The following is a 15,362-nucleotide window of genomic DNA, read 5'->3' as shown; positions in this document are numbered from 1 at the left end:
GAAGAGTTATGATCTGCCAGGGACAAATCAGGCAGAGTCTCTGTGCTTTGCATGGCACCAGGTCTTAGACTGTACTCATCACTCGCTTTCCTAAAGCAACGGCTACAATAAAGTGGGCTGTTGTGAGTTGTGTTCCCAGCTCAATACCAAACACCATAAAACCTGTCATTTAAGATCTACACAGGGAATTGCATCTCTTGGCAATGGACAGCTGTTACAGTGCTGTTCAGCAAGTCAGAACTGCTGATATTTGTCTTGGGGTTATAATATTCTCAGCTATACAAGGAGATTCTGCTGTTAAGAGAGTCATTTAGGGTATTTCTTCATCGTAGGGTTTGCTTGGCCTATTGCCCAAATATTGTCTGTAACCTATCCTGTATCTGTCTACTTAGAGGAAGCCTGAGTGTGGTTTTATCTGAGCTGTCTAAATGAGGCTGTAGGTGTAAGGTTGGATTTCACTTCAGTACAGGTAGACAACAGGTCTGCCTTGCCACAGGTGTGAAGGCCAGTCAAGTCCAGATAGTGTTAATGCCCCTTGTCTGAAGTTTTTTCTGTATGTCCTTCCATTTTCTGTCCCAGGTCTGCACTTCAGCCATCCTGCTCACTTGCCTGCTCTACCAAAGATTTCTAGGCATGGTTTAGCAACTAGTGTGGACCAAGGACCTCTTCCAATCCTCTCTCAAACAGATCTCTGTTCTGGAAGGTGGGACAGGATAGGCTAGAATAGGTTAGGATAAGAGTATGGATGTGGGCCGCAATGCTGGTGAACAGGCTCAGACATATTTCACTTAATCGTAGTCCTTGGGTTCACTAGTTTCCAACATGTTATATTTCTTTCCAATCACTCTTGGGGCACGGTAGCCAACACGTGTGTTCTCTTGGATGCTTGTGCCTGGATCACTGTTTGGGGAATCACACCACTGCAAGAAATAACAGTGTTTTCCCCAGGAACTCTACTCCAAGATCCATGCACATTGCCACTTGCAGAAGCAGGGCTTTTCATTCAGAGATAAACCCTGCCTTGACTTACACCCACCATGGACTCCACTGCATGAGACTGCAGCTGGGGGAGCCTCACTGGGCAATAACACTTAGATCTGACAGAAACCATCAGAGGGTCCAGTGATCTGACCACCAGTCTGTCAGCTATCATTCATTACTATTTCCAGAACTCCCTAAGTTCCTGGCTCATGGCAAACACCCATGAACCTCAGCAGTGCCCAGTTTTTCCTGGCGAAAGCACCATTCTATTTATTTCACAGATGGGGAAACTGAGGCTGCTTTTTGCAATGGATGATTTGTGTAGACTGTATCTCCGCAGAGGCTTTTGACTTTGGCAGAGATGTATTGTAGATATTTTTTGACAGTAGCTACATGGGCATCTATCTCTTTGTTACCAAAAATAACAAATCACACTAAGGGAGAAGAGACTGTGCCTTCCGTGCTATCCATAGCATGGCTTGAGATGAGACTTAAGAGTCCTGAATACCAGTCTGAAACGTACAGAAAGGAGCTTTGGCCAAGCTGTTGTGTATCCTTATGCATCCCCTCTCTCCCATAACTGAATGAGGAGTGGTTTCTCTTCCAAAAACAAGATCTAAGGCCTGTCAATTGAAACTAGTCTATGACATGCTCAAAATAAACAAAAGGAAGCTGTTCCTAACACAGCATGTGATTAAGCTGCAGAATATCTTGCTGCAGGATATTGTGGATGCTCATAGTTCGCGTGGGTTCAAAAGCCAGCTGAATGATTACATCAAAGAAAAATACATAAAGAGCTATTACATATAAAAACACCACTTCAGACTCCAGAAGTCCCTAAACTGCAGAGCACCGGAGTCTGAGAGAATATTTTAGGGGATTAACAAAATTGCTTACCCTGTTTTTATATTCATTCCTAGACACACAACCGGCCGTTGTCAGAGGCAGCATACTGAGCTAGACAGACCTTCTGTCTCTTGTACAGCTGTTCATGTACTCTGTATGTAGGATCCACATCCAAGTCAGGGCCCAGAGTGCTGCCAAACAATTAAATAAGAGAAATCCTTCAAACTAAGTTTTTCAGATGCAATAGTGGAGAGTAACACACCTGTGGGATGAAGCTTCCTTCTTTGTGCGGGAGAATTATGTTCCCACACCTGGGCTTATATTCATTTGCGCTTGTCCCCATCACACAGCTGTTCAGATTAGCTGTTATTCTCTCTAGTCTGAGTGTCTCAAAGCCTCTGTCTCCAGCAGTCGGAGACCGGCAGCTGTGCAATCATATCTGCTAACGTATGGGATATAAAGAATCTGTTAAGTAAAACCAAACTAGGGAGGGAGGAGGGGAAGAGATCAGTGCAAAGAAATCACTCCTGCTAAGATGTGATTAGGGATGCCCCACAACACCCAGCTGTAAGGAACAGGTGAACTCAGCAAACATTCTAAAGCCTGCAGCAGAATTAGCCCCTTGTGGGTGTTGTTTGATACAGGGAGGGGGAGAGGGAGAGGAAAAAGGGAGAAGTAGAAGTAGAAGTAGAAGCCTGTGCAGGTGGAAAGAGGATCTGGTTGCTATTGTTTGAAGTTAGGCAGTGGTAGGTTTTTGTTGTTTCTGGAGTGGGCTGGGTTTTTGGTTGTTGTTTTTTTCCCCCGTCCTAATTTTTGAAACACCTCTATTTTACAAGGTTCATGTATTTTCCAGCAAGGTACCATGGAGAAGATAATTAGCTAATTTACAATTAGCTACAACAGAATTTGTAATCGCTTCCCCTGTGGAAAGGGCTGTAATCATCATCACAGAGCCGTAGGACTGCTGTGAAAATGGCAATAGGAGTGTGCAGCCCGGGCCCCAGGAAATGCCCTGCTTTTAGCCTATTGATCTGCCTGGTTAGCACAGGTTGAGGGGAGCGGGGCTTTCCGAGGACTCCAGCTCAAGAAGGGAATGGGTTTGAGCCAGCAATTTTCAGTTCCGAGCTGGACCTCAATCCAAACTTTGGTAATGTTTGGAGGTGCCTGTGGCTCCCTCCTCCCCTCTGCAGCTCCTTGTTTCCTCCTTGGCCTGATGCTGATGCCTTGTACAGCTCTACAAGGTAACTCAGCTTCAGGGGTGCTCTGCCCAGAACAGTTTCCCCAGAAATACCCTGGGTTTATCTCTCCTTTTCCCTTCCGTGGCTTTGGCACATTCCTGACCTTGCTACATGGTAGCCTGGTCCATCTCACATGGACAGGCACCCTGTAGCACTGGCTTCTCTCTGCTCTCCACAGGCAGACTGGTAGGGAGAGCGGCAGGAAAAAAACACAAGGACGATCCATTCTGCCTCTTGCATCCTCTCTGATAGCTGTGACGCGCAAGCTGGGGCACCATCATTTTCTTCTTACCCATGCCTGGTTGGCAAAACGCCTGTGGGCTGCGTGGTTACTTTTTCATGGTGCTGAGGAGATAAGCTTCAGGGCCCTGCCATACCTGGATCCCAGCTCTGCAGCTGCTCCCTCACTGTGTGTGAAAGCAGTGTTTGAGAAGGGGGGAATAGCAATAGGGACAAATAATTATTAACTATATAAATGAATAATGGCATTAATTAGTGTCTGGTATCCCTCCTGAAGTGAAGCTGTGCAGCAACCTGGGTCAGATGCTTAGAAAGCCAAAAAGCATTGAGAACTGCTCCAGTGAGTGTCATGTGCTTGTAGGAGATGCATATTCCCTTACAGAAATACGCAAACACAAGTTTTGTTCTTGTATGTAGCAGCACACTATCTGTGTGTGATGCCCTGTCAATGAACTCGGGATAAAATCCTAGGGAAACTCCTGGGTTTTAGAGTAAGAGGTTTGACAGCTAGAAGGGTCTGTGATGATCTTCTGGTTCACCCTCTTGATTAGCGCAGGCCACAAAGGTGGTAGATGTGTCCCTCTTTATTTCCAAGGCCCTGGATGTGCCATTCTAGACGGTAAGGCTGGACTCCGCTTTCCTGATACAAGGATTCAACCTCTTTGTCTTGCGTGAGGAATACAAGAACACAAGTATATTTATATACTCTTATCTAAATGTACCCCCACGCACACACATACATTAGCGAGAGCTATCTGGATAAACACAAACCTGTGTCATGTCTCTCTGTGAGTGACCCTAATTTTCCTCCAGTCCCTCCACAATTGCTGTGATTCTTGTTCTTGTCCTTTTGCTCTGCAGAGGGTCAAACATCCTGCATCTCATTGTCCCTTCTGTCTCTTTAATTAGTGCCCATCCTCCCTCCTCTCCCTCTCACTCCTGTGTCCCCCCTTCCCGGCTCCTCTAGGCACTTGGTTTGCAACACTCTATTATTTCACCTTTCACGCGTGCCATCTCCTTCGCTGGGCCCGTCTGACACCTCTGCCTTACGCTTATCATAGAAACATAACATTTAAATACAAATAGAACAGGGAATAATTTAACCCCTATTTGCACTGGGGAAGGTGCTGAGGTTTCATATAAACACAGCCAGGGAGATTTATAGACACTGTATATTTATCTGACAACTTACATTTCTTCACAACTATGCCTTGCAGCCAATTTTTCCTGATTCGAGCAAGCCACTGTGGCCTTGAGCAAAAGGGGGGCCTAGTTTCATGGAAATATTGGAAATGTCACCAAGGAACGTGTCTGAAATTTTGGGGACTCTGGTTTGCCGTCGCTGAGGCCTTTCTTTCTCTGTCTTCCTGGGAGGGATGAGGAGTGCTGGATGCTGTTGTTGCTGTGGTTGTGCTGTGGAAAAACAGATGAACTGTATTTTTTATTTTATGGGATTGCCTCAGGACACTTACGGTGAGGGCCTCATGGTGTATCAGCAAAAACCTCTGGGGCCCTTCTGGGCACAGCAGCACAGAGAAATAATTATCTGCTACCCCAAAAGGTCCATGGGCCAAGCAGGCAGGATGGATAAGGACTGATGAGGAAAAAAGAAAATGTGGGGAGAAGAGGCCTAGGTGGACACCTTGCTCAGTCACCCCACTGTGGGGTCGTGTCACTGCTCAGACTGCTGCTGGGGTAAGGGCTGCCTCTTCAGACAGACTAGCAAGGTTTTTTCACTGAAAAGTAGAATTTGGCCATGAGATAAAAAACAGAAACTGTCACTCTGGTATGTGTAATAGACCAATTTTGACAGGCCCAGACAAAAGCAAAGGGGAGATGCTCAGGAAATGTGAATCACTACCTCACACGTGGCTTTAAGGAAGCTGTGTAGAGTAAGTAGGGTTTCATCACACCTGACCTTAGACAGGCCACGTAAGTTGTTGTGTCAGTTTCCCTTGTAGGGACGAGGTAGAGGCTTCTCTCGAGGGCTGTCCACCTCTGTTGTGTAAGATGCACCGGATGGTACTGAGGGGTACCAGTCTTTCTCCATTGACCACAGAGGGTGCCTAGACTAACTTAGGCTAGAGCGCATAGCCATAACCAGAGCTCATGTTGGGGTATCCCAGACCATAGGCTTGTGCCTGGCCTCTTTTTGTGCTTCTGTTCCACAGCTTGACAATGACATTTCTGTTCTCCTTCTGGATTGTGTGTTTCTGTTGCCCTGGTGCCCTGGTCTCAGCTGAAGGATTTTTACCCCTCAGTCTCCAGATGCTGAAACAGGGATGAAATTATCGACTGTGGTCATAGAGGGCACAAGGGACAAAGTCTTCCCAGTGGAATTTGACATCTGAAGATGTGAGTCCTGTGATGTGACAGTTTGGGACAGTCTCTTGCTGAAGGAGGAGGACCTGTGGGGCTCAGCAGGGTGGTACAGGTGGATGTGGCCCTACAGCCTACAGACAGGCAGAGCTCAGGGATGACAGGACCCAGGGACAGCTCCAGGCTTGTGTACAACCTAAACTTTTGGTTTCTGTAGCATGTAGCTGCCAAGTCTGTTGGGCCTAAATGATAGTATAGCAATGTGCTGAACTCTGCTCTCGTTAGAGGATGCTGGACAAGCCTGGTGGAGGGTGTTTGTGGTGTGCATACACATGCCGACATGTCCCACGGAGACCAGCACATCCACTCTTCATTTCATTTTGGCAGTTTCAGCGCCTTTTTCAGGCATATTTGACAAAGTGGAAGTAGTTGCTGTGGTGCATCATGTGTCAGCCTTTTGTTTGGGATCTGGCAAAGCGGATTTGGGGGGGCACTGAGAGTGTGAAAGGCTCCACATAAACCCATTAAGGGAAAAACTCATTAGCCAAGATCAGGAACTTGCTGAATGGTCCCAGCGGCTGGCCGGCCTCCCTGTCTCTTCCCAGCCAAGGCATGCAAGATGCATTGCTAAAACACACTCCTGAGCTCCCTGTCAGGGCTGGGATGTGAAAGGTAAACCCAGTGTTTTGTTAAAAGAACATCTCAGAGAAAAAAGCTTGTTAAACTGACTCATTTTTTATCAGCTGTGTGTGTGATCGCGTAGATTTCTGAGACCGCAGATGTGACAGATGATTCCCCTGACAGCCGAAGGCACGGTTTTCCAGGAGGAGAGAGGACACCCAATTCGGAGACAGCGCTGGAGGTGATCTCCAGCCAGGGCTGGGAATGGGTCCCCTTACGGCTACCTCCGCTGGAGTGGCAGGACCAGCATCACCTTGGGAAGGTGGTCCTTGCCCTCTGCGGAGGCTGTTCCTGATGGTCGGATGGCCACCTCGTGGGCAGCTCACAAAACCGCTGCCCGCCTCCGCTCCGGCCAGTGTCTTCTGCCAGCCAGCTCCAGGGACAGGTGTCACCCCTCCCAGTGTCCTGGGGAGATGCAGAAAGAGGAGAGAGGGATAAAATAAAATAAAATAAAATAAAATAAAATAAAATATAAAATTAAGCAGTTCCTAACACACCCAGTTTAAGCTTTGCATAAACTAAACCAGACAAGGCAGTTTCAGGCCAGTTCCACACTAGAGAGTTTTGCTGACAGAGAAGGGATGTGATTTTTTTTTTTTTTTTTAATGATACATTTACATTAGCAAAAGGCCCGGTGAAAATACAGTTACAGTGCTATAGGAGTGTTTTTGCTGATACAGCTCATTTCACACGGAGGAAACTGTATAAAGTACAATATAGCAGACACTGGAAGTATTTACTGGGTATAAACTTTCCAGGCAAAGCCTTTTGGGGATTGTGTTCCCAGCTTGTTCCCACCTCTCTGCCCCCATCCTAAAATGCCTCCCATTTTCCAGGGCAGCTGTTCTCATTCTGCAGAGCAATTTTCCTCAGATACCTGCCCAACCAGTTAGACTTTGGACTCAACTCCTTCTCCAAGACTTTGTCTAGCCCTGGCCTAAAAGGGAAGAGAAATGCAGGAAGCTCCTCAGACCCATTGTGACTGCTCCCTGCAGGGAGTATTTTGACTATTTAGTCCATTCTTTGACATTACAGGATTACAATTGCTCAAATCCTTTATAAAAAGATTCAGCAGAACACAGGCAAGAACATTTTGAGGAAAAAAAAAAATCCTGTGGGGATTATACAGGTTCCCCAGATGCAATTCTTGGGGCTCATAGTCACTTCACTGAGCTTAATCGCCAATGTCATTTTTATTTCACGGATGTATCCATCCAGAAAATGAGCCTTTGAGGTGTCCAAAGCTGCTTCTCTTGAGGTGGGGACAACCTACGCAGGGTGAGAAAGGGCTGCACGCATCATTGAAGCCTGACCTCTGTGTTGCCCACAAGGACCTCAGAGAGTCCCTTCGTTAACTAATCAGTTCAGCATAAAGTAGGCAGATTTCTTGTTTTCAGCTTTTCAATCGGAATGCAATCCCACAGTTTCTCTCATGTTCCTTAAAAGTTTTCTTTTGATCCTTGGGTTTTTTTTTTCCCCTATCAGAAATATGTATTTAGCCTCAACCTGTTTTTTTTTTTCCTACCATTTCAGCAGCCTAACTGAAGGCAACATAACTCTGTTTTCTAGGGGTGGTACACTTCTAGTTCATGTGGATAACTCCATTGCAGGACTGAAGGCTCCTAATAGCCTCACTTGATACCCACTGCATGAAAAATTATCCTCATCCAAGGCTAAAAAATAATTTGCCAATTTGCAAGTGCATCTTGGAGAGGGGAATTTTGATCAAACACTGGTTGAAGCAGAACAGATTGTCTACACCAACAATTTCTCGGTGAACAAAACTGACATAAATCACCCAATTAGTCAGCCAGAAAAGGGTTGTTGCAAACCAATGTTTTGTTCAGCTTTAGGTTCATGTGCATTAAAAATAAATAAATAAAAAAATCAAAGTATTTCTTTATTTATTTACATATATTTATTCAAATTGGTTACATCTGCTCTGTAAACTGCTCTGAAAAAAACTCTTGGTTCACACATTTACATAGTGTTTAATGAATGATAAATAAGACATTTATGAATCATGTGCAAATGGCCTGTTTACATACACGATGTAAACTATGTAAATTTCTTTTTTTTATTTTTTTTAATGGTGTAGTAGTACTAGTCATGATGCTTTTAACATAAACCTGATCTAGAAGCATCACTCAGGGCCCTTGGTGATCTTTATACCAACTCGGTGGTCATCAGTTTACTCTCTATTTCCACCAACATTTTCTCAAGGTGTTCCTTTCCTTCTGGTTCTGGACTGAAGCTCTCCATACTTGGTATAAGTCCAAGTATAAACAGCCTTCCTTATTCAAAATACAATTATCTACTGCAGACCACATTCTGCTTTCACATGAAATAGCACCTACTTGAGCTATCTCAGAGACTAGTATTCATATAAGTTAACTTTCTGTTTTAAAAAACAATATATGTTTCAAAAACTTCTGGCTTATGTCAAATGAACTTTAAATATATATATAAAAAAAAATCATCCAAATTTGTAGGTATGTGTCTGTGAGTGGGTATGAATGACAAATCTTCATTTACAGGCTGTGGCTTCTGTTAAATTTAATTCATTCCTGATTTAAAACAGCTTATGTTAAACATTTTTTTTCTGCAATTTATATAGTACTGCGAGGGGTACTAACTTATAGAAATAAAGTCCAATTGAAAAATAACATATGCCATCTTTATCTACATTCGTTTTGGATGGCAGTCTAAGCAATGCTGTTGTTTCAGTTCCTGCAAGTTGACTGTAAAAATTGAGCAGAAAGAGCTGATTTGGAAGACTCTAGATTTTCAGAAGCTATTAAAACTTTTTAGTTGTCTCTGGGTTTTTGGAGGCCTTTTTTTTTTTTTTTTAATCTCCAAATTATTTTCAAGTACTCACTGAAAATCAGATGTTGTTAAGGTGTTTTGAGCCAGGCACCTGAATTGACTAGCAGCTTTTGAAACATGTCACCTCAATGAAATCACTGTTTCTTTTGCATGTGATACTGAGCCATCTTGGCTTTCACATCCCTCCTGAAATATGGTAAGCATCTCTTTATTTTGTTCCAGAAGACAGAAAACTCTTTGTGGGTATGCTCAATAAGCAGCAGTCAGAAGACGACGTGCGCAGGCTATTTGAGGCATTTGGCAACATCGAGGAGTGCACAATCCTTCGGGGACCCGATGGCAACAGCAAAGGTAAGATGATGGCTTGTGACACAGTGGCTTTATCTTCAAGCTGGACCCGGTCTTGGTGTATATATTATTTCCCATTCACTAGGTGGCTATCAGAACAGCATCTCTTACATTAGGAAGGGTCAAATTTGCCAAGAGAGGCCATTTCTTTGCTGGTCGCTCTCTACTTTCGCATGAGAACAAAAAAAACAGATGCCTCTGATGAGTTGTCTCTCTGCATGCAAACTCATCCCTGTTGCTGCTAGCTTGCAGGGCACAGCCTCCCTTTGAACACCTTTCAAGGCCTTCACGTCCTCGCAAGACTTTCTTTCCTCATCTGCCCTAGGAAAGTTGGGAATTTCTTTCCCCTGGAAATAGGCTTATTCTTTCTTTAAGCAAAGTCAAGTTTTCTGTTTCACAAGTTGCCTCACCAGTTCCTACCCCATCTCAGTTGGCACCTCATTAAGATGTTATTACTTGTCTCACAGTAATATCCAAAAGCTCCAACTTGCATAGGGAGAGACATCCCTTAGGGAAGAGGCTCTGCCCCAAAGAAGCCTGAATCTAAGTAGATAAGGCAGGTAAAGACAAGAGGAAAAAGAGCAGCAAGAAAATGCATCCCTGAGGCCATATGGCAGGTTAGTGGGAGAGCCAGACACAGACCTCTGCTGTCTCCACTTATCTCGCCCCCCAGCGCCAGGTCTTCCCCTTGTTTAATTGGCCTTCGCATAGATATACACCGATCAGTCAATCGGTCGTCACAATTGCAAGGGTACAGGCGCTGATTTAAACATGCTTATAGGGCATTTGCTTTTTGAAATGTGTGAATGCTTAACTTTCAAACGTAGATGCCTTATCTCCTCCTGCTATTTTTTCTGACATTGCTTGTTACCTGGATGGCACATAGGACCTTTTTCTACAGCCTAGGTGTATGAATGAGGTTACTCTGTTGAATATCAGGGCCATTTTTTTTCCAGTCACTTTCTAGACAAAGTAACTTCAATTTGAATAGGAAGCCCTCTTCTCTTGACAGTATAATGCATCCATTAAATATTGATCTGCGTATAATATATCATAAACTGTGCTGGAATGTGCAGCACCAGGGAAGAGACCAGTCCTGCTGATGCAGTTCATATCTCACTGGGTATTTTGACATGTGACAACATCAACCAGCATATTTTTGCAACAGGAAGGAGAAAAATCCAAACCACAGTGATACACTGGAGAAAGATATTGCTATTCCATAAAATCACTGTTGGCAGAAAGAGACTTCACACTGGCAATAAAGGGCAGCAGGGACCAGTTTGATATAAGTCAGCAAAGTCCAATCTTCCTGATACAAATGCCTGAAAACAAACTGCAGGCACCCTCCTACTGTTTTTTGGCTGTGTTAGATCCATGACACCAAAAGGTGACTGCTCCACTGGAAGATGGTAGGCTGGGTTGACCTAGAGGAACTTCAGCCATTATAATGGTAGACAGTTAAATGATTCATTCACTGAATAACTCAGTAAATTGGGGAAAAGCAAAAAAAAAAAAAAAAAAAAAAAAAAAGGGAAAAAAACCTCCATATGTCCATCTGCCTCCACCTGGAATTGTACAGAATAAAATCTAATGACAAAGGAGTCAAACGAAGTAATAATAAAGGCAATAATGTCTGAGATCTGTAAGAAACTGGTACCAAAGGAGACCCAACCTGCAGAGTTGTATTCATTCTTGCTCTCTCTCTCTTTTTTTTTCTTCAACAGTTTCATTATAAGTCTGAATCTGAGTGGCAGCTCCATATTGCTAACCAGTTTAATTATTAGTGCTAGCGGGCTGCAGTCTCAGGCTTGCATTTCACTGAGCTGTTCAGGATCAATACTGAGCCTTGACAGAGTTAATATTACCAGCTTCCATTTGCTGGTGCTATTTACTGAGAATGTGACGCTCCTAATTTACACACACACACACACACACACACACACAGAGCAGTCAATCCAACAGAAAAGTTAAGAGTAGTGCCCTTGTCTTAGGAGACAGTCAGGCAAGCCACAACTCCCACAAAGTTATTCCCAGTCTGTAATGTTTTCCATCTGCTAGAAACCAACGTGACACACATCACTTGTGAGCTACTTATTTTGGGTAAGATCCAGAAGGCTTAAGTTCCACCTAAATTGAGATTTAGGCAGATTATCTAAGTGTCAGATAGCAAAGAGATTGCAAAGACTTCGGTCCTACCCAGCCCACTACCTGGAGGTACACCAGGTACCCCTATGGTGAGCCTCCAAGTCCTCCACCTAGCTTGGTGCAGGCACTGCTCTGAGGAGGTAGGTCCCAGTTTCCCACCTAAACTTCACCACAGTCACAGCCAGAGAGCTGCATGAACCTTGCCTGAAGCTGTGGGTGATGTTCTGAGCCATGGGGCATACCCTTCACGTGGCTGCAGAAATACTTCCTGCATGGGGCACTCCAGGTCAGGCACAGTAGTGGTTGGAGCATGCAATCAGGTAGAAGGAGACCTGGATCTGGGGCATTTCTTTGCCTGAAGGGAAGCATAAAGTTTGTCTCTCCTGGGAGACATAAGAGAGAAAGGAGCCTTCCTACACCTCTCCTGGTAAAGCTCAGCCTCTGCAGCCAGGAGCACAAGAGTCCTCAGGTGACAGACCTGAACTGAGACAAGATCCAGCTTAGTGATACAGGAGGACCCAAGGGGTCTGTGTTGCTGCTCTCTGGACAGCCTGTTTTTATTTATTCACTTATTTATTTGATTCAGCAATTTTCTGCCTCAGTGACTCAGAAGGTAAAGTTATCCCACAGTGCCAAAAGTCCCACAGAAGCAGTCTAACACCCTCAGCAATGATAACCTTAAGCCCCAACTCTGCAATCTGCTCCATTCTGCAGAAGACCTGACAAGACAGAGCAGCCTTTCTAGCTCTATAATCTAGAAAGGAGGAAGGAAAAAAGACTGGAGCACATTACCTCCCTGTACAACATAGGTTATATATCTCTCTGTGTCAAAATCCCTTTAAACTCTGGATCTGGTCCTGTTAAAGGGACAGCACTGTTTTAAGGGGAGCACTATGACTCATGTCCTCAACTCACAAGATCCTGGACTCTGTGCTGGTGACAATGGGCAGGAAGAAGATTATATACACATTTGATGTTGTATACAGAAGCCATCCCACTGAACACACAAATAAAAGGGCTGAAGGGTTAGAGTCTTTGCTATTCCCATGCCACCACACACTTCTGAAAGCTGAATTTTCATTTGTCCTGTTAGTATAAAACCTACCAGAAGCAGTAGGAGGAAGCAATGGATGGACCCCACTAGCATCTTGGGCATTAAACATAATAAATGCCTCTGCTCCCTTCATTACAGCCTTTACACAGCTCTACTGATTCAGCACGTTCCTCAGTACAGGGGTGAATTTCACCTGAAGAGACTGAAGACTTCAATATGACAGCAACACTGCAGCCAAAAATCCTGCTCTAAATGCAACGGGTGACTGGAGCTGGAAAGCTTTTGTATACTTGCTAATCAGCATCTTCTTTTTAGAGGCAGAAAGTACAAAAGAATCTCTGCAAATAATTAAACACCCTAATTCTGGATTATCTCTGATTAATGAAGAGGAAGGCGCAGTATCTCAGGAGCCCTGGAAAGCTGGGCTGCGATTATGTCATAATTGATCCCTATTGTTTCCAGCTGAAGTTTATCTATCTCATTTTCTTGTGATTGTCTCCTCTCAGCTCCTTATAAATTAGATCCAACTATTAGCAGCAATCATTATGCTTTTCCTGAAATACAGTCTGAGCAGAGTGGGGAGGGGCAATACAAAATATAAGGCTCCTAACTGTAAGCTAATTTCATATATATATATGATTTTAGAAGGGGCTACCACTGCTTTCTTCAGTTGCTGCTTTTCTCAGTCTACAGTACCGATTTGGGGGATCCTAGAGGCTTGCTCTTCAAGTCTGTAAATGGGGTGTTCTGATGTTGTCGTTTTTGCCCTGCACCATAAGGATCCTTGGGGATGTACTGGCCCCTTCTAAAGAGGCTGCAAAGGAAATAAAGCAGAGCCTTTTGGCCTATTGCAGGGACTTAGATCCCCTGTCCAGTGGTCAGCATCCCTTCAGGGAAATGGTTCAGGCTCTGCAAACTGCTAAAAGCTCAAAAGTCTTTAGTAGTAATAGGAGGAAATGGAAGCCAAAACTTCTCAGATCTCTCCAGTCTGTTCCAAAAACCGCCTTAGCATATGGAAATTACTCTTGCTCTCTCTGAGTCAGTTTGCTTATAGCCAAGAGTGTTAGCAATACTTTCTCCCACTCTAGTGATGCATATGACCCTTCAAAGTGTTGATCATTTCTGTAGTTTAGCACATATTCATAAATGCACCTTTCTGCCCTAAACCATTATGTAAGCGTCCAGAAAGTGTGAGATTCATCACATGACAAGGCAGACTAGAGAAGTTCTGCCTACATTCCTCTAATGCCCAGAAGAAGCCACCCGTTCAGGCACTGGTTCTGCATCTCATGCTGTAACATTAGCTGTGAAAGAGTAAGGTTCAGACTTCAGTGGTGGCCAAGATGGCAATCGTCACATGCAGATCACTCCCATCCCTACTTCTTCATCAGAAATTATCTCATGCTTTGTCAAACTAAAGCCGCTTGGGAACGAGACAAGCTCTGAGCAGTCTGTGATGGAACTCTACCAGATGGTGGTAGGATATAGGTACCTTGTGTGTTGGAGTAGTCTAAATCCCTTCTGTAAAGCTGGCCTATGGTTGCTTGTAATAAATATGTGTTGCTTTCTGATAGCTGTTTTACACAATCCTTTGTTGTTTCACATAACATGAGAGGGAGGGGCATTCGGTAAAATATCCAGGCAAGTCTAATAGAAATAAAAGTAAATTCGTTTTCACACAATAAAATATAAAACTGTGCAACTCTGGCATGGGAAGCTGTGTAGGCAAAAAGATAAATGTAATCAATAGGTACGTGCTAAGTTCATGCAGGGTGGGTCCATCATTCCCCTTTGCATGCAGTGTGGGATTTCTGAGTGCAGCTTTGCCTCATGAGGTCCTTGGGCTGCTGATGGCTAGATGTGGGGAAGGGATGACCAGGAACACGTTTGTTTGTTATACTTTCTCCGTTAGCTTCATTACTGACCAGTTCTCCGAGCAGGATACTTAGATAGATGGGCTTTTCTTGGTATCCATACAACCTTCCTTATGCTCTTCTTTTTCAGGGTGTGCATTTGTGAAATACTCTTCACATGCAGAGGCCCAAGCAGCCATCAATGCCTTGCATGGCAGCCAGACAATGCCGGTGAGTAGCTCTATTTTACGGGGAAGAGTAGCGAGTGGATCGGTCCAGTCTTTGCTGCCCTGTGGCCTGTCTGAGGAGGAGGGATGATTTATCTCTTCTCTGCAACTTGTCTTCCAGGAAAGATGAATAACAGCTCAGGCATGCAGGGCCTTGGGTGCATTTAGGTAGTCAGTGGAAAGGCCAGGATGATATTGTCATTTCACACACTCGCAACCTCAGGGGATGCTGTGTCCTGTTACCAGCCATTTTGATGACCTGAAAAAAAGACATATGATTTGCAGATGCCAAAAACATTGGGTCAAGCTCACCATGAGTATAACTTTTTAAGTTTCAGTGGGTTGAATGAAGCAGAAACTTACATCTAAGGGCTTGCTTATTTTCCCTCCCCAAAGAGTCACTGTGTGTGGGTAAACAGTAGAGGATTTTTTGTCAGTATTCAGCAGAGAGCAGTGTACATGCATGATGGCATTAGAATTTAGAGACAGACCACACAGTGATGGGTACCTCACACAGCCCCTCTGCTATGGCAGAAGTGCCTACCTAAGCCTAAATGTGGTCCCCTACATCCAACTTTTGAAAGATGGTCAAACCAGCTAC

At 44.3% G+C, this 15,362-nt stretch overlaps 1 protein-coding gene across 8 annotated transcripts in view; it reads left to right on the top strand.

Moving 5' to 3' along the window:
- LOC112982201 (CUGBP Elav-like family member 4) overlaps window positions 1-15,362 on the top strand; it is a 717,445-nt gene that overhangs the window by 597,216 nt on the left and 104,867 nt on the right. For 4 of the 8 annotated variants that reach the window (XM_026098419.2, XM_026098415.2, XM_026098417.2 and 1 more), the window contains exons 4-5: window positions 9,357-9,482; window positions 14,686-14,765. In XM_026098419.2, coding sequence (XP_025954204.1) covers window positions 9,357-9,482; window positions 14,686-14,765 — 206 coding nt within the window. Of the gene's footprint in view, window positions 1-9,353; window positions 9,483-14,685; window positions 14,766-15,362 lie in introns of all 8 variants that reach the window. The other 4 variants (XM_026098418.2, XM_026098412.2, XM_026098416.2 and 1 more) reach the window with 1 other exon arrangement.

The sequence above is a fragment of the Dromaius novaehollandiae genome, chromosome W (genome assembly GCF_036370855.1).
Source record: "Dromaius novaehollandiae isolate bDroNov1 chromosome W, bDroNov1.hap1, whole genome shotgun sequence".
NCBI classification, from domain to species: domain Eukaryota; kingdom Metazoa; phylum Chordata; class Aves; order Casuariiformes; family Dromaiidae; genus Dromaius; species Dromaius novaehollandiae.
The sequence above is the reverse complement of the archived record's forward strand: the minus strand, read 5'-3'. Positions and strand labels throughout refer to the sequence as shown.